Genomic DNA, 25,421 nt, shown 5'->3' on the forward strand with positions numbered 1-25,421 from the left:
TCAATTACTTGACTGGACATTTCTTTGAAACTGCTTCAGAAAAATGGGATTTCCATTGACTATCATATCAAAGCCGATATAGTAGCATTTAGTAAGGTTGAGTAGCTTACTAAGCACACAAACCCACTATTTATGAAGCAGCTCTGCAAACTCATCTGGTGTTTTCTTATCCAGGTGGCACATTTTAACTACTCAGCATATTTGTAGCTGTAGAAGTCCCACTTAAAGAATTTAGTTAACTGTGCTCTTGCTAAGTGAGAATGATTAAAATCTAGCTCTCTAATTATGCTGGCTTTACACAAATAAAAAATAGTAACATTTTTACTGTATATTAGCACAGAGACTTATCTCTTGTGCAATAAAAATAACATAATTAAATTCAGTTAAACTCTGAGGATACACTGTTTTTAAAATGCACAACTGCAGATCTTTTGCAATATCAGCTTTCTTGCCAAAAACACTTTAAAAAGTATTCTCTTGTGTACTACAGAGTTCTACCAGACTTGCTGAAAAGCATTTACAGTACTAACTATCATTCTAAAAGGCCAGGATTTTGTTTACTTTCTTGGTGAAGAACCGATCAATCATCTTTCCACAGGAATCACGGCAATGTCATCAGACATTACAGTTCCAGAACAATCACTGTGGCAAGATAGGAGTAACTCCTCCCATGAGCAGAGCTGCACACTGCCTTCACACAGTACATGCACCCTCGGGAGGAAAGCGAAGAGACAACAGACCTTCAGTGTTACCTATTTGTCTCTCTAGATCTGCTGCCTCATCTGGTGTTGCGCGGGGGAGGACACCAGGATCACTGAAACTAGTACGCAGCAGGGTCCCCATCACGAAAAAGAAAAGAATCCCACCAATTGCAGGTATAGCAGGCGTAATCTTCTCAGACAAATATGGACAACTGGAAAAAGAAAAAGAATAAACAATCAACAACACATAATGCAACTTGCTCTCAAAACCTATTTACCTCTATAAATGCATACAAAGAATTCACTTTCTTCTCTTCATACGTTACTTGCCTTGGAATGCTTATTGAAGCTGGAATTTCTGCTTATGTGTTCGTGACACTTCTGGAGTTTTTCATAATATGTTCAATATAATAAAGGCACTAGTACCACAATAATGACCTCACTAATATGCAATACTCATTTACATAAGAAGATAAAGTATTTTTATCACAAAATAATAAGCTTATATATTTCTTCACCTGCTGCCCAATTGCATAAAAGTAAATTGGGCAGAGAGAGGAAAGGGGAAATAACCTGAAGAAGCCCATAACATGATGAAATAAGCCACACTGAAATACATAATTAAGTCTATAAAACAAGTTTATCGTCTAGAAAGATGGTGCTCAAGAACTTCTAATACATTCCTTTAACAGCCTTGTTGTGTATCAATATTATAAGACCTCTACTGATTTTCTTTCTTAACCCATTTCTTGTAACTTAGTAAACTTGCTTACTCATTTACAAGGTAAGAAGAATGCAAATGACAGTGCAACACACCTGGGAGGAGCAAATAATCCAGGGGCATGTGTATGGCAACATCAACAGCCCTTGACCAGGGCAAAAACGGCTCTGTGCTTACCAGATTTACAGTGTACATCCAGGGCTTAAGAGTGGATTACAGTTTTAGCAAATTTTCCTCTGTGCTTCACATGATTAAATTTGCTTTTATAAGTAAAATTTTATAATAAAAATGGACAGAAACACTGGAATCCAACCAATACACAAATATAAGCATCTCTTTACAGCTGTGCAAAAAGAAGGATATGAACACTTAGACATTACAGAAGCACTGTAGCACTGTCTTAGAAAACACACAGGCTGAAGACTCTCATAGCCCTTATATTAAGTAGGTGTGGGTAGAATACCAAGATGGCTTCACCTACTTCTGACGTTTGCGCAAGAAGTCATAAAATAAGCCTAAAAACCTGAGTCAAAAATCATCAAGTTCTATGCCTTAGAGCTTTATCTAAAATTTCTAGGTATCAATCAAGTTTAATTAACATTGTCTTCCCCATTTCTGCTGACTGCCTTCAATGATGATTCAGATGTGCAAGCTTTTGCACTGCAAGTCAGTTAACCTCAGTGGAATGTTAACTCTGAGCAAGTGATGACAATGTCAGCTCCACTGCTCATCACTTCTGCTGACAGGATGGGGAGAGAATGGAAACACTTTTCATACCAGCTACCACGTACAAAGCATTTATCTCCCTGCACAATCCTCTTAAAATACTTGGCTGTTTCACCAAACGCAAAGGGTTTCATGGATGCAGTGAGTCCATATGCATTACGTGGTGCATAACATAACAAGTGGAAATCAAGTTTCCCTACATGAATGCAATACTACAGGTGCAATAAGTTACAAAAGATTAAAAAGACAACTGGGTATAATAAAAAAAGCCAGGACCAAGAGATACTGTGGTTTCACATAACAAATAGACTGTTGAAATACTAGGAAACATCCTTCAAATGTACACTTCCAGGAAAATCTGCTTATAAGACCCTGATTTGTGAAATCAGTGCTAACTAAAGGAAGCACCAGCAAGACATAAGCCTTGGTATAAGCCTTGCTCTCTTCATGTCAGACAAGCCAGTCAGAACAAGCAGCCAAAGAGAAGCTTTCATACCACACGAATGTCCTACTGCTCAATTTATTTCTTGCCACAAAGGATTACTGAAATCAAAACTACTGTAATACGCTCAGACAAGAGTACAAATAGGCTGCAAGAAAGAATGTATTTTTAAAAGGATTAGAGAGAACGTGTACATTAATGAACACTAAATATAGCACAGTGCTCTTACTCTATTGCATTATTCATTATATGTACCCAAGAAATTGCAACTGTGTCGAAGTCTGTTGACCAAACAAGAGTTGTATGTGTGCAAAAGGTAACATGAGATAATCTCAGGGTAGCACAGTAGGCGCAGTACAATTTCGACACTTGCCAACACAAAACCAGCACAAAACCATTACATACACAATTTAAATTCTCACTGATAAAGAGCAGAAACTAAGGGCCATCATGACTCTAACATGTTTCCTTTTAACAGTAATTTCATACAAAATTGGTAGAAAGAACAAATTCCTGTGCTAAAATACTGAGAAAGCCCAACATTGCTGAAAAGTGATGTTAGTATAGCAAAAAAGCATGAAAAAATCTGTCTCTGCCTTGCTGAACCAAGACCACCTGCAGTGAAAAAAATCCTCACTCTCAAAGCCCTGTATACTGTTCACAACAAGCAAGTGTAAGGTAATCTGCTTTGCCTAAAGGTGTTTTCAAGTTTTAACAACATGTATTTTACCAACTTTGACTTGGAATTAATTCGGCAATAATGCAGAAAAGACTGAAGATGACATCTTTGGGAATAATAGAAACCAGTCCTTGCAGCTCCTTACAGAGATTCAGACAGTAAGTCTGGGCAGGCCATTTAATACAGTCTGATTTATGTACAGACCATATATCACATGGGCTTGCAGTAAGCTAAATGACATGTCTCCTTTACAAAGGCTGAATTAATTTTTCAAATCCCTGTGAGCTAAATTTAAAAAAAAAAAAACCAAACCAAACAAAAACCAGTAGATACTGTTAGATCTTTTTTTCTTCACGTCTTTTTTAAAAGAAGGGGGAAAAAAATCTTACTTCTTCTGGGTTATTAAAAAATCCACTAAATATGACTTCAAATTAAAAATGTGGATCTTAGCTCAAAATTGTGAATATATCTGTAGAAATACACTTGCATATTTATGTATTTTATATTTGCATGCTTATATAACAAATATTTGTACTGCTATACTAAGTCAATATTATTTTGAACATTTCTAGTGTTACTACTTTTAGAATTGTCAAATATCGAACACAGGATTATCCTTCATATTTGCTCAAATTCCTTAATTAATTTGCTTTAATTGAGGATGTATCCCTTCAGGCATCAGCTTTCCTCAGATATTACCAGAAATATCTTTTTGGAGGGTATTTTCAGTGAGTTTTTAAAGCAAACATTAGTGGGTATTTCCTGACAGTCAATCTAGCCACCACCAGCAACACTGTGATAAGCAGCAGAGAGCTCCAGGACAAATCTCTGTCCTACTGCAGAGCAAGCAGTGACAAACCTTTTCCAACTGGCACCTGGTAACTGCTAGATGTGATCTGACATCCTCAGTTTACATCTTAGGGCAAAACAATTGTTCTTAACCAGCATCTGTAATGACACCAAGTACTGACTAGGTCATTCCCAGAAAACACATTTTTAAAAAGTACTACTTGACCACAGATCCCATTAGAAACTGTTACTGTGAAAATAGCTTCTTCAGAGAAAAATGTTTGGATCTGCATATTGCAAACTGTAACATAACTTGAATTTTTTAATTAATTAATAGAAAATTTTTATACTTTTAGCCCTGCTTTTTGCTTGGCTTCTCAGCTGCTTTTTTGCAGCATCATGTGAAAGTCTGCATGAATGTAGGAGGGAAATAAAATCTGGTGGAAGACTAGTCTGTCACAGCTCGATAAAAATAAAAAAGATAATTATCAAGCATCACCCCTGTGAACAAACAATGCAGGAGAAGTACAAAAGCAACTCTTACCACCCAGCAGCCCTCTTAACTGTGTAACCGTGCTCCCTGTGGCTACTGAGATGAGCAGAAAAATACATGTAGTAACTGTGCTAAGGAGCACGCACAGTGAGAGTCCCACAGCTTTCAAGCATGGTTATTAGAAAAAGGGGAGGAAAGAAAAGAAGTCTCCTGAAGGCCTTTCCTGGAAAGATGAAGGCTTTCCTGAAAGGTTCGCTGACAGTTATTCACTGATGGGGAGACTCAGTAAATGACAAATCTATCCAGTACGGATATCTGGAGAGAGGCTAAGCCTGTATTTAAAATAAAAAACCCCCAGTGTTTTACACTTTGAAGATTTAAATTAATATTTGCTCAGTTGGCAGGCAGAACACAATAAAAGTACAAATTTCATGCAAAGATGAAAGCCATCACACTTAATTACACTAACTTAGAAAAAGACCCCTACAAGTTTGGCTAGCAAGACTGTTCAGAGGATACTCTATGTCAAGCTGTTCATCAATACAAAACTCTTTGTAGCAGATATAAAATACGCCTACTCTAGGAAAAATATAATATCAATATAATCGAATGAAGTAACATACGGAAATAAAATTACTATTCCTTCTCCTACATCATCAACTTCATTTCTGTTTCTGCAGGTACTGCCTGTTTAATATACCAGCGGCTACTGGTACGCAGGTGATATCCAACAGAAGAGAGAAGGCTGGCACTGTGAACCCTGAGTTCAGTTCCACATGTTACAAGTTAACATCTGAGTCTGAATGAGACTGTGCTGCTTTCTTTAAACTAGCCCAAAGGGTTTGTTGTTTCTCCTTCCTCTCTCATTTATGGCTCCTCGCAGCTTACCCTTCCTTCAACTCCACTGCATCACTGCTCCAAGCCACTGTCCCAAACTTCTGCCCTTATGCCAACACAAATCTTTGTCAGGTTCGTGAGCAAAGTTAGTTTACTAAAATGTATGAAAATGACACCATTTTGTTGACTTTCTGTCTCTCTAACATGCACTTGAAAAGGATATTGGCACAAAGGGAGAAAGAAGCACACATGAAACTACAGGGAGAGGGAAATTTGGACAGTGGGAGGAGACCTCCGTTTCAACAGCTGTCAGTGAGGTTTTCATTCATACCACAGCCTCTTGTGAAACCATGTTCTAACCCTGACCTCTTCCAATTTAGACATGGCAACAAAATACCCATATATAGACAGATTAAAGGCAAAGCAAGCCTCTGGGCTAAAAGAGCAAAAATAGCTCATAACTTACTTTTCTAATGGTAAGTTGCCAGTTCAAAGAAAGCAGCCAAGGACACGCATGAAGAGCAACACAGACAGAGGAAGATGCAAAGATGGGCAAAATGTGAGGGCACAGCAAGAACCTTGGAGGCTGCTGCCTGATACAGAATATATAAACAGGACAAAGTCTGATCACAGTGAAATAATTTCACTGTTATAGGGTTTGGAGGGTTCCTTCTTTTTACTTGTTTTTCAGAAGCATGCTGCTGGCACACAAAAAATGTGGTATAATTTGAGTATAGATTAGTCCAAGTAATGTTACATGAAATTCCTAAGAATTAGAAGATTAGCTAAGGAAGTTCTGCATTCGTTTCCTACATCTGCCTCATTCTTTAGTACAGCTTCTAAAAACCTTATAGATTTGTTTTAATTGATATTAAGGAACACACAGACTAATTTCAGTAGGATTTGAAATGCAGTTTTAAAAATTAATTTATTTCATTATTATTTTTTGTTTTGAACCCTCTTTCTTAATCATACCCTCCCTCATTTCAGAATGGTAAAGCAGTTTCAAAAACTTAAGTGGTAAAATACAAGAAAAAAATCACTTTTCTGATAATTTGCTTCATTTCAAATCCAGGAAATTTCGCAATGTTTTGAAATGTTGCAAGCATGTGAAGACTACGGAAAACAGAACATTTGTCAAACAAAAGGCAGAATGACAACAGGAACAGAAGCAATAGCCAGAATACTATCTCCTCATCATCTTAATAATCTAAAATATTATACCCTAATCAGAAAGGCGTATTTATTGAATGGATTGAGATAAGAGGCATTTAAATATACCATTTAACCTTGCTTAAATGCTTTACTGCTTTATTCTCTATTTTACAGTACTAGATGCATCTTATTTTTTCTACACTTGCTATATTTCTTGGGTCTAACTCCATTTAGAATTAATTCTAATTGAAAATAATTTTTAAGTGGAAACCCATATAAACGAATAATAGTTACGAATAGTAATTCTAGTGGGTAACTAAGTATCCTAGCCTCTACCAGCACACAGAAGTGATTACTTAGAACAAAGACGACTAATATGATGAAATCACACAGATTCCTAAACCATCATGATCCTTAAACCTAATAAGGTAAGTACTTTATAGGTTCTCTCCAACCTATTACAAAATAAAATTAGCTTAACATTACCCTGAACAGCAAAATCTTAACAACTGGTCTTCAAAGTTTCATGTGGAAACATGATGCAGTTTGGTATTTAAAGCTGTTCAAACCCATAAGAAAGAGACTGCAGGGACCTCTCTCCTCTGGTTCAAACCTGCTAAGTGTTCGATGGAACTCCTTGCAGCACTGACTCTGTTACATTGTAATGCATTACCATTGACATAAGGGTTGGATTTGGATGTAGTTTAGATGAAGCAAAGCAAGCACTGTTGATTATGACATTGTAGAAGATAACCACAAACTCTCTCCTAAAAGTAAAGATCTTAAGGGTTTAATACAACAGATATATAACAATCAACAGCCTTGCATGACCTCCCAATTTTTACTGCTACGTGAAGTAATTCTAATGATCCGCTATCCAACTTCGAAGCTGGAATAGATAAGATGCATAATGCAAAATGAACCTGTCTGCAAAACAGATGTGGTTACTGAAGCTCTTGCAAGGGCAGGTAAATTTTACTTTGTTCTAGAGATAGGGAACATCATTGTTTTACAAAACACCAATTTAAAAATGTTGATTGCACCAACTGTTGGCCAGAAATTTCCAAGCAAGGTAGTAAGAAAATGGGAAATATCTACCAAACCGGTATATACATCAAGTGCCTGACTCTTGTGAAAGGTCAATGCAAGTATGGCATCTCCTCAAAAGACAAACTCAGAAAAGGCATGGCTTCCAACCATGCAACAAATTGAAGTCTTGCTTTATTGCTATTTCCATTCCCTGACTAATCACTTACTCAAAAATCTAAAAATATATTTGTATTTAAATTTTCCAGTTTTGCATACAGTGCAAGGTCTGGTTTTCACAGTATAAGACTCAATGAATTCCACTCAATACATAAACTTGTATTTCTTTTAAGCAGCCCATATAGAACACTTTCTTTCCTGTTGGGCTTCATATTGCTTCCTTACTATTTCTTATTATTTCCTGTTAGGTGATTTTATAACTAAACCATCAGGTTAATCCCAAGTACTAATGAACCAAAATGAAAACTGGGACAAAACAAGCGGAAATGCCTTACGCCACAACTAAGTCCCTAAAGGAGTGTGAGCTTCTAGACAATTTTTCACAGGATCCTCTGGAAACTGAAGCACACACAAATAAGCTGCTGCCAGTTATTGGACTCTGAGCTTTCAATGAACCTATTAGTTTGTTTTTACCCTCCCCAATCTATAAGGTCTAAAGGCTAGATGTAAAGCCTAGCTCTTGCTAAAGAGCAAAGGCCTGTCAATACAATCCATACCTCTGGCCACACTCCACTGTCACCCTGTACAGCACAAATGAGCTGGCTAACACTGAGTTAAAACAGATTAATTGTTCTTCATCTGTTCCCTTTTCTGAAAAAACACCAAAAAAACAACCAAAACCACCAAACTCAAAAATCCCCTAAAACCATTCATTTTCTGTTTGATCAATTTCCTTAAACAATTTCATTCACTGTACAATTAATGAGGGCCGGAGCACATGTAGGAACACACAGAAAGCAGGAAAAAGTTCAACTGTGATTTCTAGATCCACTCAGCTATGTGGAAATCCCACCCGTACTAATATAATGTCATGAATAGTGATCCAGTGTCTTATTGTTATGATTTAACCTGGTGGGTATCTAAACACCACACAGCTGCTCATTTACCCTGGATTTTTATTTTTTTCCCCCTCTTCTTTCCTCTGTAGTTCTCCATATCACAAGTCTTTTGTATAGAACACACAAATGAACATTCATCTAAAATACAGGGAAAAAATATTTACATCTTAACTTCTCAGTGAAAGCCACTATAATAAAAGTCTTTGAATATTCATTAAAAAGCAGACACAGCACTTCCTAGGGCTCCTTTACTTTTAAAAACAGAGAACTGATAATCCTACCCACACCACATATCAAAAGTGTATCTCACATTGTTATAAATAAAGCAACTGGAAACATAAAGCGAGAAGGAGGATAAAACCAAGAGAGCTTAACCTCCTCTTCCCCCAAAAGAAGCAGAGCTGAGCAATTCAGCAACTTGATCATACAAAGGCTCAAGAGGCTTATTTGTAGCAACTTCACAGCCATGAGTCTCCACAAGCGCTGGGGGAGTTTTACCTGAAATGGCATCCTTTGCTTTCTCCTACCGCCTCCTCACGGTATCATGTGAATTCTCTTATCCCACACTAAGCACTCACTGGAGAGGCAGACTGGCATACTGCAGGCTACTTCAGATTAAAAAAACCCCAGCAACTAATTTGCACTCATGATTCCAAAGCAGTGCCAGATCTCCATATCTAAAAATGGGTCAGTTTAAATATATCAACTTGCAAAGACCAGCTTGAGGCAAATAATTTATTTCATAGAAAAAATAAAGCACACAGTGCTTCCTCTACACAGAAAGCATCACCACTACAAATATTTGGATTAGCAATATAATTGAAACAGCTAGGAATAGCCTTTTACTGTTCTGCATTAGAACTGAGATTTGGGTGCAAGTCACAGAAGTCCAGGCACGAAAAGTTTAAGAAATACCCTACAATGAAAAATTGCTTCTGAATCACCAGAATTTAGCAATGTCATAGCTTTTAATAGCCTTCAGGGATGTGTGCAGAAAAGACTGCACTGTTTAAGTAATGCAACACTTTTGTCTGAGAATTTCCTTTTTTTGGAAGACATTTAAATGCTCTTTATAGACTTCTATGTTAAATACTTATCAAACCTAGATAACCATGTTCAAATTGAAAATCAATGGCTTTATCATATACTTTTCTCTGTACTTCCACAAACATCACCAAGAGGCACTTTCCTCTTAGGCAAGGCCACTGACTGAAATTATTAATTTAATATTCTCTTCCTGCACACTTCTTTAATTCACCGCAAGTTATTTCTACCATACATCAATTCTGTGATTTAAATCACCTGTTTAAATAAGAAAAAACATATCCCAGCATATTTTCTCTTAAGTCAACTACATCAAGAAATACATATTACAGAAAAATACAATGAAAGTTATCACAAAAATGTTACTTCAAAAATGAAAAACTAAGGATGAAAATCATCCCAGTTAATGGTTGGAAGTTGACTGTATCACAGAAGGTTCTGTAGCAAGCTCAATAACAAAAAAATTTCCACATTTAAAATAATTATGTTCTTCACATAAATGCCAGTCACTTAAGAACAACAGTTACTTTACAGTTATCTGCTGTACAATATTTTGACTGCTAATGCATAAACCACACCTGAATGTAAGACAAACAAAGAAATGCCCAGTTTTTACAGTTTCTTAAAAATATTTTATTCAACATTCCCATTCAGTTTTAATTTTTTATCATATGCAAATTTCCCTTTCTACTGTTTCATTGAGATTTTCAAGCCCTTTCCCAACTAACATGCAATTTTGTCCAGTACAACTCCTAATTTTAATGTAAACCAAAACAGGATTTCAGGTAGGGGAGATTAACAAACACAGGGTGTTACTGCTATCCTTCTTTGAAAGTGTAATTTTTTTTTTCAATTTATCATCTGTCTATTTTTGTCAGACTGCCAAAACTCTTAAAAACTGTCACAAGAAGGTGAAGCAAAGAAAAGGTCTTTGTTACATCCGCTGTGACTATAAATTTCAAATTCTTTTCTTCTTCTAACACTTCAATTATGCAACTTGTTAGCACCTGTATACGACATGATCCCCAGCCACACTGTAAGAATACTTTTTTTGCCAGTATTTATACAGACATCAGTAGACAGCTTTGCAAATGGAATGATGTGAACTCTCTCCCTAAGGCAAACCCGCCATGAAAATCAGAGGAAAGCTCAGTTACTTCATTGTTCCCAGAATATACTCTCTGGAATTGCAACACAAGATTTATTCTCCATCTTTCCATTATCAAAGATGTTCTGCTGTCCACCTTCCAGTTTCAGATGCTGACATAAAAACAATTCTCAGACACTCTCAACCATGCAAATACCACACCAACTCTTGGTCTTCACTTTGACATTTTCACATAAACATGAAACCAGTAGGGCACAAAGCTAAATAGAAATGGAAATCTTTTGAACATCCAGAACAATTGCACAGAAGCTAAAATAAAACAAAGATTGCAACTGACTGCACAAAATGACATCACATTATAGCCTGTATCTCTGCAGTGCACCATCTCTAAATGTACATCAGTGATGGGCATCGTATTTCACTGAGTCCTTCAAGCATGGATATCATGAGCTCCATCTTTTGCCCTGGTGTTTCTGTGTTTAACCAGTTTTGCTGCTGTCTTTGGCCAATACCTCAGACTCTCTCCTGGCTGAACTCTGGTCACCAGAGGACAGAGGTTGCCCAGGCCCTTTTGCCAGCTCCAAATGCACATGATCCTCACAGTACCAGAGGGGAGCTGCAGATTTTACGACACCCCACCACTGTCCCAGTTTATCTGAGGATATTCGCAACTTGAATTTTAAGAGAAGCTGCTACCCTGGGTTAATCAGTGGCTTTACACACAGCAACACAAACAGACCATAATCAGGAGGAAGACCCGGAGTTTGGTAACCTTCTGCGGCCTTCTTCTAACCTGTCTTCTGATTACATCTCTTCTCCATGGAAAAGCTTGCCTTTCAGGTTGGCAGAACACACTACAGTCAAAGAGATGAGCTACATATAACTAAGAAGCATGCTGATTATGTCACTTCAAATAGCTGCACTAAATGAAAGGATAAATGCCCTATGTGTTGCTACTCCTTCCTTTCCGTGTCCCTTACACAACAACAAAGTTCAGGTTTGTGCCTAATTTCTGAATAGTTTTTCTATAGAAAGGTGCAACATAATGGGGATTTATAGCATTTTTTGTCTGCAAGTGTTCAGAAAGGAGCGACCTTGGTGCGTCTTGCTCCTAGTTCTAAAAATTACGCTAAAGCTCACAGTGAATAAGTGACAAAGCAAAGTGTACATCCATAACTGCAGCAGAGTAAGCAATTTCTATTTACAAATAAAGGACAGACCAGGAGCACAAGCTTCTGTTTCTTCACAGGTATACAAAACCCCTTTTTACTAGACCACTTCCATTAGTTTCTCATATTTGAAACTTTTTCAGATACATTTCTATTCTGTCCATGAAGTCAAAGCTTACAAGGATACAGAAGATTCTAATGAGATTTTGCTGAATGCATGAAAAAAGGACTGAAGACTACACGTCTTATAAAAACCAGACATTATCCTAAACCACACTCTAATCTAGAGAGAAACTTCTATTTCAAATTTATGTTAATTAAAATGCTAAACATTACATTTTTGTCCTGAATTGCAACACAACATTAATATCCTCTATGTCCCAAATACATACTAACGACCTTGCTTAAAACATGCAGAAAACACCAGGGCTGGAGGGAAATAGAAGTAAACATGCAAGAGCTAAGAGTGCAATTATTCTATTCAGAAAAGCTACAAACCTTAAAATAGCAAAGCGTGGCAAATACCAAGTCGCCAGTACAGCTGTATTCATTCTCCCGAAAGATTTTTTAATGCAACTACTCTTGAATTAAAATTCATAGCCATCAATGCATATGAGCCCTATTACTGGCGTCTGACTCCTCACTGACACTGAGAAATACTAAGATAAGAGCTCTCTGCAATTTTTCAGTCTGTTCGAACAGTGAAGAGCCATTAAAATGTAACAGTCCACATCTGCCAACCCGGAACGATTGCCAGGCTTGTGTTCCAGGCTCAGGCACTATGCAGAGGATATCATCAACTCACTGTGAGCATCCTCAGGACAGCACAAATCTCCCTCTTTAAACATGAACACACTCTGCTGCTTCTCAACAGCAGTGATAACACCTTCAGCTGCATTGTGTTCTGTAACCTAAAAAAAATGTAAACACTTGTTCTGAATGTCTGTCCAACCCTAGGGTAAGGTCCTAGGAAAAAGACAGCATTTAGGAACACGATTAACACTGATTTTAATAGAACCTAGTGCCAATATGAATCCAATCTTTGAGAAAGTTTTATTAATTCATACGTTATTAACCCCTTCTCTCTTGTTTCTGGAAACATACATACAACTGACAGAAATAATTAAAATATCTGCAGGCACACTGCCCTTGACAAAAACCTCTCAAAGTACTTCTCTTATGGTACTGAAGAGCTAAATTAAACATTAAATCTCTATGTCAAGGAAATCAGAAAAAGTAAGCAAAGTGCAAATGAAGGCCCTGGTAGCATTGCTGGCCAGAGGTGGCCTGTTAGAGACAAAGGGGTATAGGACTACAAAATAAGCACTGAAAATATTTTGGAAACATATGGTGTAACCCCCCCAGTTGTTAATGTGCTACACTACAACCCTACAGTGCAATTGTCTCTATTGTGTATATGACGTTACAATGTTCATACTATAATTAGCTAAAACGATATATGCTTTCAAAACAACAAAGAAACATTCCTTATTTTTTTAACTACTCTGCACTCAGACGCTTGTAGCTTAGCCAACCCTCTGCAGCTGCTTCGACACCATGCCAATGCCTTCACTTCCTCAGCCTTTCTATCCTTAGGAAAGAATCTCTGGAGACCTAAAGAGTATTGCACAAATAGTACTGTATCCTCCAACTGTTGCTAAATGCAAAGTCCATTTTTGTTTCTTTTGAAGGACACTGAATGTGTGCATTGGACTTCATTTTTGATTGATGAAATAATATTTTATTTTCTTCCCTTTCAAAAATGAGACCGATCAACCTAAGAGGGGCCCATTGCAATAGAGGTCAGAAACAGTTCAGTGGATGGGGCAGGAGACCAGGAATCGGTAAAGCTGGCTTCCTGGATCAGCCGGCATTCTGTTGCGTGACCTTGTGCTAAGGCAACTCACCACACTATCATCCCTCTTCTTTTTTGCAGCATACACCTATCCAGGATATATTCAAGACAAAATTACGTGCCAAATCCTGTATGACTAGAAATTCCCCAGTTTATTTATTCTTATGGGGGATTTTTTTGCTGCCAGTGAACACTGGTGATGGTCTTGGACACTACTGTACAAAAACACTGTCTAAGCAGCAAGCAAATCAGCTGGAATCTCTAGGTAATACTGAAATACAAATAATTACTAACAGGAAACACTGCTTGGCTTACACAATACAGTAGGGGAAGAAAAAGGAAGAGGACTTAAAATAGTAACTCCATATGTTACTAAGCTGATTATTAGTTGTCCCATTAAAAAAATACTATGGTTGCAAATTAAAATTTTAAGAATTTTAAAAAATTTAAAATTTGAGGTTGCAAATTAAAAAATTAAGAAAACTTATCAAACCAGAAATGTTCCAGCTTCTCCTAAAGAGACAAGGTGTTTGTCCCTTATATGTTTTAATCTTGCTTTATAAAATGATACAATTCAGCTTCAAACAAGAACTTAACTGTTTTTCAAATATATTTAATAGGAACCTGATGCTGACAGACACATTAGCAATAGCTTCTTTCCAAGTATAGTCATCACATGTTTGTCAATGTTTTAGACAATAATTCTAAGGAAATGACTTCAAAGTTCTGGGGGATAAAAAGTTTCTAGAGATACCTGAATTCTCCTTTTTTTCTCTAAAGTGAATGATAATGAGAAACATGCATGTTCCAAGAAAGTAATTTCATTCAAAAAAAGCCCCAGACTTTCTGATTTTCAGTATCTGAGCCCTGAAGCAATCAGATATTATCTATTTGCTACTGTGAGGAATAACACTGTAGTCCATACAGACCAAAGTAATTTCCTCCATCACCAACATGCTGAGAGTAACTTTTTGTTTAGAGTCCAAACGAAGCTCCTCTTCCTCTCAGCCAGCTTAGTCATTTCCACTCATGCCTTGTGCTGACACAAATGTTCCAGGGAGTAAGTGCTAGAGTGAGAAGTGAGATGGTTGGTTGTTTGTTTTTAAAATTGCTGGCTTTCATTGTTTAGATTTGTCTATCTCTTATGGTTGATTGTTAATAAATAGTTGATCACCAACTTTCAAAGATCTGAAATAATATCCAGTTAAACTGTAAACACAGCTACAAGAGAGAAAAAGCTTTGAAATATTTTTAGGGAAAAATCAGACACCTCCATTTCATCTGAGGCACAGCATAGGATTGACTCCAGCACAGTAAGTACTATGTAGTAACACTGAACTTTAAAAGAAAGCAACAGACATTCATAGATAATAGGAACAGGTGTTATTAAGCAATTCCCGCAGCCCATTATAATTGAGATGACTGATTAAAGAAACGAGCCAAAGCACATAAAAATCCCTGGCCCTTTCAATATTTTAGTCTTGATCGCCACAGAATTTTACAGACAAAACTTCTTCAAACAGAAATCCCAATTTCACTCAGCCTCTTCAAAACAGTTATCTAAGTTAAAACAGGTCATCATCTGCAGAGATATGAACTGCCTTTACAAAGCAAATTCTACCATTACCATCATAACAACTAGGGAAGTTTGTGTTTTGTTATTGATTTTGTTATATAGCAGCTCTCTGAATCCCAGATAATGAAAAAAGTGTTTGTGTTGTAGGAGAGTTATTGTTACTTGACATAAGATTTACAATTTCTTCTTGTGTCAAACAAAAATAGTTGCTGTATGATTTTACTTAGAAGGACTGGAATCTCCTTGGGATAGAACAACAGTTAAGTTGTCAGTATTGATATATATTCTCCATACTACATCATATCATTATTGATAATACTTCAATAACGATATGATTTCTAGGCTTAAGTAAATTATAAAATAATCCTATGATTCCATGGGTAAAAAATTTCCTACACTGTCAAACTTCCCTTATTTTTTACTTACTTTCTTTAAATCTTGAATACAGATATCAAGTGTTTTGCACTTCCTACTTGCAAGAAGAGCGCATCTCCGTGTCAGTCTCTCCAGCATTTACTGTTAGAAATTTCTGCTTAAACTGGGCAAATCTGTATTTGTCCCCAATGCCTGTATGAGTTGATTAAATCAACTCCAGCAAACGCAGAATGAATCACGAGACTAATCCAAAAGCCAAATGCTCAGTGCCATCTTTAAGATGACACAAACACCTCTAAATTGGGAAAGGATTAACACTGGAGCAGGACTACAAATGGAGTAAGCAGTGAGGCTTACTGACCATTTGAGCTGGGAAGCACCAAAACACTTTCCTTCAAATCTAATAGCTTTCCTCAGTTCACAGCCCTTTCCTGTGAGCAGATCAATCCCCATGGTCAGTACTGAAGAGTCTTGAGTGTTGGTTGTCCTTCCACCCACCATGCACATTAGCCATGAGACATGGATAGCAGCCATAAAAACAGCACCTTGCATTCACAGTGAAATTAAACTTTTAGAAAATACCTATCCAGGAAAGTATCCTGCTAAACAGTTCTTACAAATGAAAATGCAAACAATTTTTTTATTCCTAGGTAGGTATCAAGACTATCTCAGCATCTGACAAATACTTCAGTGCTCCAACACTGCAGATACCAGACAGAGGACAACTCCCTCTCCTCAGCAGTGAAACAACTACAGGGACTACACCTGAGAGCCTCTTTATACGGAAGGATGTTGTAACTCAGTGGTTTCAATTATCTCAAACTGGCAGGAAGGAACTATATTCCAGTGTTATAAACCTATAATAAAAGAGAAAAGAATCATTTTGGGGGGAAAGGCATTTTCAATGCAGCATTGACTGAATGCTTCATTTTTGTTCCTTTCAGCACTGCTTCCTTTCCAACAAAAGCAAATTCTGAGTGACAGAAAAGTACATTTCCCTCTCTGCCCTGCAGCTCACTCTCTGACTGTGCAATCAATGGCAAAGTCTGAAATGGGAAAAAAGAAACCCACCAAAACCCAACAGTGCAGTGAATGATGAATGCCATACAAAAATATATGTCCTTGTATGGCCTCAAGCTTCGGGAGAAAAAAGATCCCTAAATAAATGCAAACATCCAAGAGAGACAATCCTTAGTTAACAACGTTTTTTCTTTGAAGTATTTGTACTATCTGCACACCACCACTACTGTTTTGTTAAAGGATGTGATATTGAATAAATTGGGTTTAGACAATGGCAATGACCAGCAAGTGCCATCTTGTTGACAAAGTGTACAAAAACACACTTCATAAAAGTCCTCATATAGTCAGGCTTTTATATGTTATACAGGTGACACTCAGACTCGATTTGTATATTATTTCAACCAGCAACACCTCTTCTGGCACTCTTTTGTTACTTGGTCTAGCAAAGCAGAACAGAAAGACACTATCAACTGCACTTTGGGTTTTAATCATGTCTCATTTGCACTCAGTATCATCTTAATTCAAGGCAGGACTTCAAGCCATTTGAAGCAACTTTATACTTTATAGGTAAATCACCCAATCCACTTTATGTTAATTTATATGTAATTCTATTCACCAAAGCAGAAATGTCTAACAGAGACATTAGGAAGGAAATACAGAAACTCCCTGTGTGTACAACCTTTAACTTAAACTTGTTTTTGCATGAAGTCAGTACCCGCATTTAGGATCTTGGAGTCCCCGAGAGTAATAATGGAGTTTTGGTTTCCACACCCATGTGGAGCTGGATACACAGACACAGCATAGGGTTAAAGGATTCTCCAGCTACAAGGACAGCACAGGAACCAGTATGGATGGGAACTGTAGTCACTACAGGAAAATTCATGAAAGAACTGAACCTGAACCGACTCTTTCAGGAGAGGTTACAAGAGCAATAACAGACATTTGCATTTGAATACAGAAATAATGGTAATGATAATCCAGAAAACTCAAAAAAGCAGCATATTAAACCAGAAATTAAGTAGCAAGTTTTTGTAACAAGTCTAAGAAAATAGCTATATGTTACCATATGAATAGCAAGCAGCAAATAACTGCATATGTGAAACCAATTCTGACAAATGAACTCTGATTTTGCCTTAAGGACCATAAAAAGTGCTTTAGAACTCGCTTTGAAAAACCAAACTGAAGAAATACAAAGTAAGCAAAGACAAACTACAACGGAAGTCTTATCTCCCACTGTCATTCTTTCCATATTTACTTATCAACTAAGGTAAACTAGTGACACTTACAAAGAAATTCCTTTTTCTTGTCCTATCCAGACACACAACTCACATTGCCTAATTCAAGGTCCCACACTCTTTGCAAAAACACCAGCACAGTGTCCCAAACCCTTATTCCACTCTGGACTGACAAAAACCTCTACCTCGTCTAAATCATAACAAGAGCTCACAAAAGCAGAATAACCTATTAATATAAAAGAAAGAGAAGAGAGAGGAATTTCTGAAGAACAAAATCCATTCCATTTGCCAGTACAATCACATTTTTACCATAGTTACTTTGGAAATTTAGATTTTCCACATGTAAGTCAGAAAGAACATAAAGTGCTGACCCTCTATTTGACAGCCTGCTTCAACGACTTTTTTCTCAAATTAGTAAACTTTTTAAAAGCAGATTACTGATCCTAGATTACTACTACACTAAACAACCCTAATTTATTAAAAGGGCTGTTATGAAGCAACTATGTTTTAAACAGACATATAAATTAACTTCACTGAAAACAGCTGTTTAAATCTAATTTTATACAGAAGAAAAACATAAATTAAGTCATACACAAAGTAAACCAAGGCACATATATAGTAAACCAATCTACAGACTACAATGATGGATCCTGTAAATTACCCCAAAGCGAACAACTATAAAAGTCTGTATCTTTGATACAGAGCAAATAAAGTGACTTACAGAAAGTCTAGACTTGATTACAGTTACTTAGCACTTTTTTGCTAAGAGATAAAAATACATTCTTGATGAACTCCTGAAAACCTGGGAAAAGCTCACTTATATTAAATAATAATCTTCTTAATAATTATTAACTTGCATAAAAATAGTAAAATTCTGTCTGTAAAAACCCTTTAATAATAATGTTAAAGCTGCACATTTAAAGACTTTCAGCCAAAAGAATTATCCTCATTTAAATTGTTTAATTTATAGGAAACCAATACTAATCCCTAGATTAAGAGAGGCATATGATTAAAAAAAAAGATCAACCAGGAGCCGAGGCAGAAAATTATGTTAACACTTTGTACTGAAAGCTTCACAAGTAAGGATTTGTGCAGCTTGTAAGAAACTCATTCAGAGTATTTATAAGTTACAATAAGCATATTAGTAAGATATGATGCAAAATATGAAGGCTAAGAAGCCCAAGTTCAGTAAAACGAATATTATGTCACTGCAATGTGCAAGTGGGAAAAGATATGTTTAAAAGGTGAGGTCCAAAATCTGCAAGTCCAACAAAAAAGCCCATGAGGATCAAGGAAAACTCATCTCTTGCAGAGCAGCTTTGCTAGGACAGAACAGCAATATGGTTTTGAAACGTGCAAAATTAGAACTTTAATGTAGGGTGTACTTGGAAAATGACTGCTCTGTAATGTGAAAAAGCAGAGAGATTACAGACAAAGGTAGGACTCCACGTGACAGAAGGAGTCAATTAGTCCTGCTCTGCCCACACACCCTGCACTGCACAGGCCTGCTGCCTACCCGTGCCAGCTTCCCTGGGAGCCGGCCCAGCTCCCTCTCCGAGCAGAAGGGCAGGGAAAGGGCGCTTCCAGCAACTGCAGGAAATCACAGCCCAGTCCATGAAGCACCGGAACTGGAGCACGGGAGAGCAAAGTGCCATACCCACAGCTGCGGGAGCGGACTAGAAAGATCGCTCTCTTCTGCTAACAGTACCTAACATCAGATTGTCTCAGCTGAAGAAACTGCTGCCTCACTCTTTGAAACAAAGACCTGTATTTCCCCCAAACTTAAGTTTACTACCCTTTTGATACCTGTTTTCATATTCAACCTTTGCCAAGGCTTTGCAAGGGTTTTTACAGCCACTCATTTTGATATTCTCTAGCTGAGCATGAAATTCATCCCCAGTAGACAGCCAACACAAACAGCATTTAAGGTCTTTTTTTCTAGTACTACATTTGCTGTCTCACTCCTATTTGAAAAAATAGCAGCCACTGTTGTAAAGCAGTAAGCCATTAAGTCATCATTTTGCCTCAGTATTTCATTTTGCTTCCTCAAAACCACTTCAAAATGTTATTTTTACTCATGGTATTGCTAAATACAACTACTAAAAGCGTAGAAAAAAAGCTCATTATAAATAACACTAATTTCACTCTCAGCACAACATTACATCATGCTGCTACCAAAGCAATCAGAAAAGCTGGCAATCACATACCAGATACAGTAACAGGATACATTAAATACTCCACAACACATCATGCAAACTTGAAGAGCTTTTTAGCTACAGAAACTTTAAGATTAGTCTTCTATTAAAGCTTCCAAAGGTAATGGCCAAGGTTACAGGACCGCCACCTGATTAGATACCTGAATTGTGTATATGAAATTACAAGCATCTAGATTGCTCACCATAACAGGTGGCTTTCTTGGCAAAAAAGGGAATTAAAGATGTTTTGCACTAAAATCTATCCCCTCATGCAGAGTCATAGAATTTATACAATCTACAGTCTCTAAACTCTTCTGAAATAGCTGCATGTGTAAATCTCTCAAGTTGCTAGGAATTTGCTAGACTTCGTTGTCTTCACACGTCCTGAACAAAAATAAGAATCTAATATCATATACAATTCTGTACAGATACATATGAATACATCCTTACACGTACATGAGTGTGCACACACATATATACGCGGGTATTCTGACCCTCATGGTCCCAAGGAACTTCAAAGTGCTTCCAGTGTAACTATATCTAGCTATGGAGCAATCCAAAATCTAATTTGAAGTTTTATCTCTGAAGAACAAAGGTGACACAGGCATTAGCTAGGTGCAGGGGAATTTGAGAAATCTGAGGAAGGAAAATGAAAAAAGGTTCAAAGCAAAGGCTTGGCACTAGCAGTGCCAGAGTCATGCTTTTTTTAAACCTACTGTAAAAAGCTGACCTAAACCTCTACAAGGGGGAATTTGACAATACACTAAAAAATAATATATGAAAAGTCAATATAAAAAACCTTGCCACTTTTAACATTTGCTAGCTGTAAGTCTGAACATCAGTGGGAGTCCATTCTGATAAGAGAGCTTTACAGCCATATCTTCACACTATGGTACTACTAATCATAATCCATATGGTATTCTAAGGAATAAAAAAATGTATTTGGCCTGAGAAAAGCTGGAAATTCTTTTCTCTCCCAGGACATCTGATAAAGCAAGCACAGAAGAAATATTTCTGAAATGTTTTCTCTCTCAGAACTAACTATTCCAATTCAGCAATTGGTTTAAAAATTCCTAAGTCTGTTGCAGAGACACACTGATACAGGTAAGAGGAGGTAAAACTGACAGTGCAAATCCACAAGTCCTAACAGCCATATTATTCTTTGGCCTAAAAAAATTCATCAAAAAGAAAATGTTCTACCATAAAGTAAGTTCATCTTAAAAAGAAAAAAAAAGAAAAAAAAAAAAGAAGACATTTAGAATTATTAAAAAACCCAAACATTTAAATTCTGATTAGTGCACTTTAACCCATTTTAACTTTGCAATAGTAGTGATGCATACCACAACAAACTTTTTGATTTCTTCACTCTTTTTCAAAACACCACCAGGTTGTGAAGTAATTTTTTTTCTTGGCTAAAAATAAATGTGCTATGAATCATCAAGAAAACCATTACACAGCACTTCCTGAGCTCTGCTAATTCCTTTCAGACATAGAACTGCAGTTTTCATCCTTTCTGGAGCCACTTTCAGTAGAGTCAAGGCACTTCAAAACATCATTACAATTAAACCTGTCCTCTGTATATACTTATACAGCAGTAGCATATGACTGTAAATTCACAGCTCCTCTGTAAAGCAATTTTCAAGAGAAGACTTTGCTAAATTTGTGCCAATCTTTTACTACAAGAATCAGCACTATACAGGAAGAACAAAATTGCCAGGCTGCACTCTAGATTATGAAAAACAGAAAGGGAAAAATGGCACAGAATACCACACAGAGGATGAAACTAGATGCAGACAGATCAAATGGTTGACAAAACAGGCAAAATTTAAAACATTAATGCAACAACAGGCATTATTAAAAAAAAAAAAAAAACAGGAACCACACTTAAATCTCTATAGAAAAATGAAATTTTTCTTCATTGTGATCTTTATCCTCAAAAGGCCTGAAGCTAAATTTTTTACTCTTAAAACCACACTCTTTTCTGAAAGCTTCACATTTTTTTAATGAACTGTATCAATAGCCTTAGATCATGAATGAGAGAAACATTTTAAAAACCTTGTTACATGCTGGTTCTACTCCAACAGTGAAAACAGTAAGGGAAGAAGCTAAGATGCTCCTCAACTCCACTCTCTGCCTATCTTTCGACATCACCAATAAACAAGGCCTTACCCAAAATGCTAATTAAAAAAACTTGCAGGAAGGAAGAAACATACACAAATGCCAATCTGGATTTTTTCAGAGGCAATTTATTTTAGAGATTTTTTTTTTAATTTATGGCAATATTGCCTGCTGCAATCAAATACTTCCCTGCAAGATTTATACCAGCCTACCAGTTACGTAGCAAGCGTTCCTTTATCTGACAATGCACACTTATTACTCCATGGCTGATGCTCCATCCCCGGAAGTGTTCCTAGCCAGGTTGCATGGAGCTTTGAGCAACCTGCTCTACTGGAACAGAACTGGGAATAGATATCTTTAAGCTCTCTTCCAGTCCAAACAATTCAATGATTTTGTGATCTGTGTATTAAAAAGCCACATACTTTTCTTTTAAAGAAAATAAAGTTATTCCTGTTACTTTTGCTTTAGAAAGAATATATTCTCTGCTACTACCTGCATCAATACTGATCAGATTAATTAAACTCTCGGGGGAGTGGAGAAAAGACCAAGCAAAAAGGGAATAATATTGATTCCTCATACTAGTCTCTTTGAAAATAGACTTTTCCAAGAGTACTTCACAGACATTTACAATATGCAAGCAAATATTCTGCATCTTGACATACCTAATCCACGAAGAAAAACCTCTGAAATCTGTTTCCTTTTCCTATCTGCAATCACAAGATGTTAACAGTTTGAGAATTGGAACTTGAATACCAAATACTAGGAAACCCATTCTGACATAGAATGTGTTTAAAAATAAGGACAATAAAGACACATGACAGAACTGAAGAGAGGTAGAAAACATTTGAACAGAAAAAAATATTAACAAACAGGCTGATAAATACATTGCATATTCTGACATTTTTGTTAGGTAGAGCCTTCACAGAGAGCAGAGCATGCTACAGCAGGAGGCCCCTAATGAGAGCTCCAGTTTAAATCCTCCCAATTCAAAAATCTCCTGCTGGGAGATTTTTATCTGAAGAACTTAATTAACAGCAAGTTTAATATAGGGTCTCTGAAGTATACTGTTGGTTTTCATACAGAATAGCAAAAACAAAACAAGACAGACTTAAGCAGCAAAGGGAATGAATTCTGTTTGTCTCACAAAATGTATGTGTTATCTCCCCCTTCCTTCCCACAGGGTGGAAGGGAGAGGTATGAGAAAACATACAGCCCTGCTGAACAGAACATCCATCACACAGAGCTGACCCACCCTGCTGCAGGATGGTATCAGATACACTAGGTTCTTTCCTAAATACTCAAGTTTCTTTTTGGATGCCGAAGGAGTTATTTCTGGAATTATGAAAATTTTACAAATCTCTTCCCATGACCTTTCTGACATTCAAACTTTGATGAATAGCTCCCATCTAGATTGCTCATTCTGAGAACAAAATTTCATGTTCCTTTTCCTTAGCAGCAGATAAATTATGGATTGTCCACAGCAATGATTAAACACAGTTTACAAATACACTGGCAGATCAGTCATTTGTTCTTAACCCCGAAACGCCTGACCTTTTTTCTGGCATGAGATTTTTCTTTCCAACCTTACAATGGCCCTTGTCAAAATCAACTTTTAAAAGCTGTTCCGTACCATATCTCACTCATGTCATAGGTTCCGCAGGCTATTAGTAGTCATACAGTGAGGAACAGACACCAGGCCTAGAGACAAATCAAGCTGCAATATCAAGCACTCCCAAGTCAGCAAATGTCAAAGCCATTGCCAGAAGCAATGGGCAAGATGCCTGGGAGCCTTGATCTGCCCTTGCCTTGTGTGCATGCATTATGGTCAGTTCTTATTTATAGAATTACATCCTACCACCGCCCACAAGGCTGCTCCTTGATTCAGTTAAAAAGAAGAATCAACACCCATTTACTGAACAACTAACTACTCAGTACTCTGTTTTCTTCTCAGCATTTGAAATACAGCTTGAGACCTTCCCTACTGAGCACTACTCAAGTTTTTCTACAAAGGTGGACTCCTCAGTTTCCTGATGTGGTATTCAATAAGGCTCATAATTATATCAACTAAGCATCTTACAAAATACATTCCTAAAACCTATAAAGCATTACCTCAAAATTTGAGATGGAAAAAATTCAGGCACAGAAAGGCAAACAAACATTCAAGGTTTGGGTGTCCAACTGAAACACTCAGCAGCATATCTTCCACACTAGGTGTACTTGCAAAGTATTTTTATTATATATGAAAGCAGAATTTTGTATTTACTTAACACAAAATTGCCATTAATTCAATTGTACATGAGAGATTAGAGCAATTAGATTTAGATTTTCTAAGTTAAATTCTAGATTCTTAAGTCAAACCAAAAAACTCCACAAATAGTGACTACAGAAATTCTGATTTTACGTGAATCACCAAAAGAAACCTGGGAAAGGTAGGAATACTGCCCAGATCTCAACATAACACTGAGCTCTACTCTATCACTAAATTCTAAAATAAAATCAACAATATGGCTAGTAGTCCCAAGCTTCTCAAATATATATACTTGGCTGAAAAATGTAGGTCACCATACTAAAAATAAGAGGATTACCTATGAAAGGCCAAAATTCTGTTACAGGGTAGGGGGAGGACATGCAACATGACCAAAAGTAAACCATACAAGATAGAAAACTACACTGATGTCTACCAAAACATACATACAGAAAGCAATTTTGCACTTGAATGCAATAGCATGCCAGACAGTAACACATAATGAAGGGAATGGAAAATAACACCGTATTTGAAGGTCTATTAATACTATGTGGGTCAAATTCTAATAACCCAAAACCTGGCTGAAAAGAACACTCTAATAGGAGTCTGCAAAGCCATTAGGGATTTTGTCCACTGCCAAAATACTTTTTCAGTCTCCATACAGTGTGGGAATTGATGAATACTAGGGACATGAATACCTGAGACAAAAAAATATAAAAATACAACTTTTGCAGAATATTGTGAAAAAAAGAAGCAAGATGAATCTAGAAGCTAGAAGATCCAACTAGCACATGCTCAAAAATAAGTATCAGAAGTTATTAAAGCCTAATGGC

At 36.8% G+C, this 25,421-nt stretch overlaps 1 protein-coding gene across 5 annotated transcripts in view; it reads right to left on the bottom strand.

Annotated features, from left to right (window-relative positions):
• The window catches only part of ZDHHC14 (zDHHC palmitoyltransferase 14), a 96,160-nt gene that overhangs the window by 41,199 nt on the left and 29,540 nt on the right, over positions 1-25,421 (bottom strand). For 3 of the 5 annotated variants that reach the window (XM_082302699.1, XM_082302701.1, XM_082302703.1), the window contains one exon: positions 741-913. In XM_082302699.1, the coding sequence (XP_082158825.1) occupies positions 741-913 (173 nt within the window). The remainder of the gene's footprint in view (positions 1-740; positions 914-25,421) is intronic. The other 2 variants (XM_082302702.1, XM_082302700.1) reach the window with 1 other exon arrangement.

Source organism: Coloeus monedula (genome assembly GCF_965178545.1).
Source record: "Coloeus monedula genome assembly, chromosome: 2".
Taxonomy (NCBI): Eukaryota; Metazoa; Chordata; class Aves; order Passeriformes; family Corvidae; genus Coloeus; species Coloeus monedula.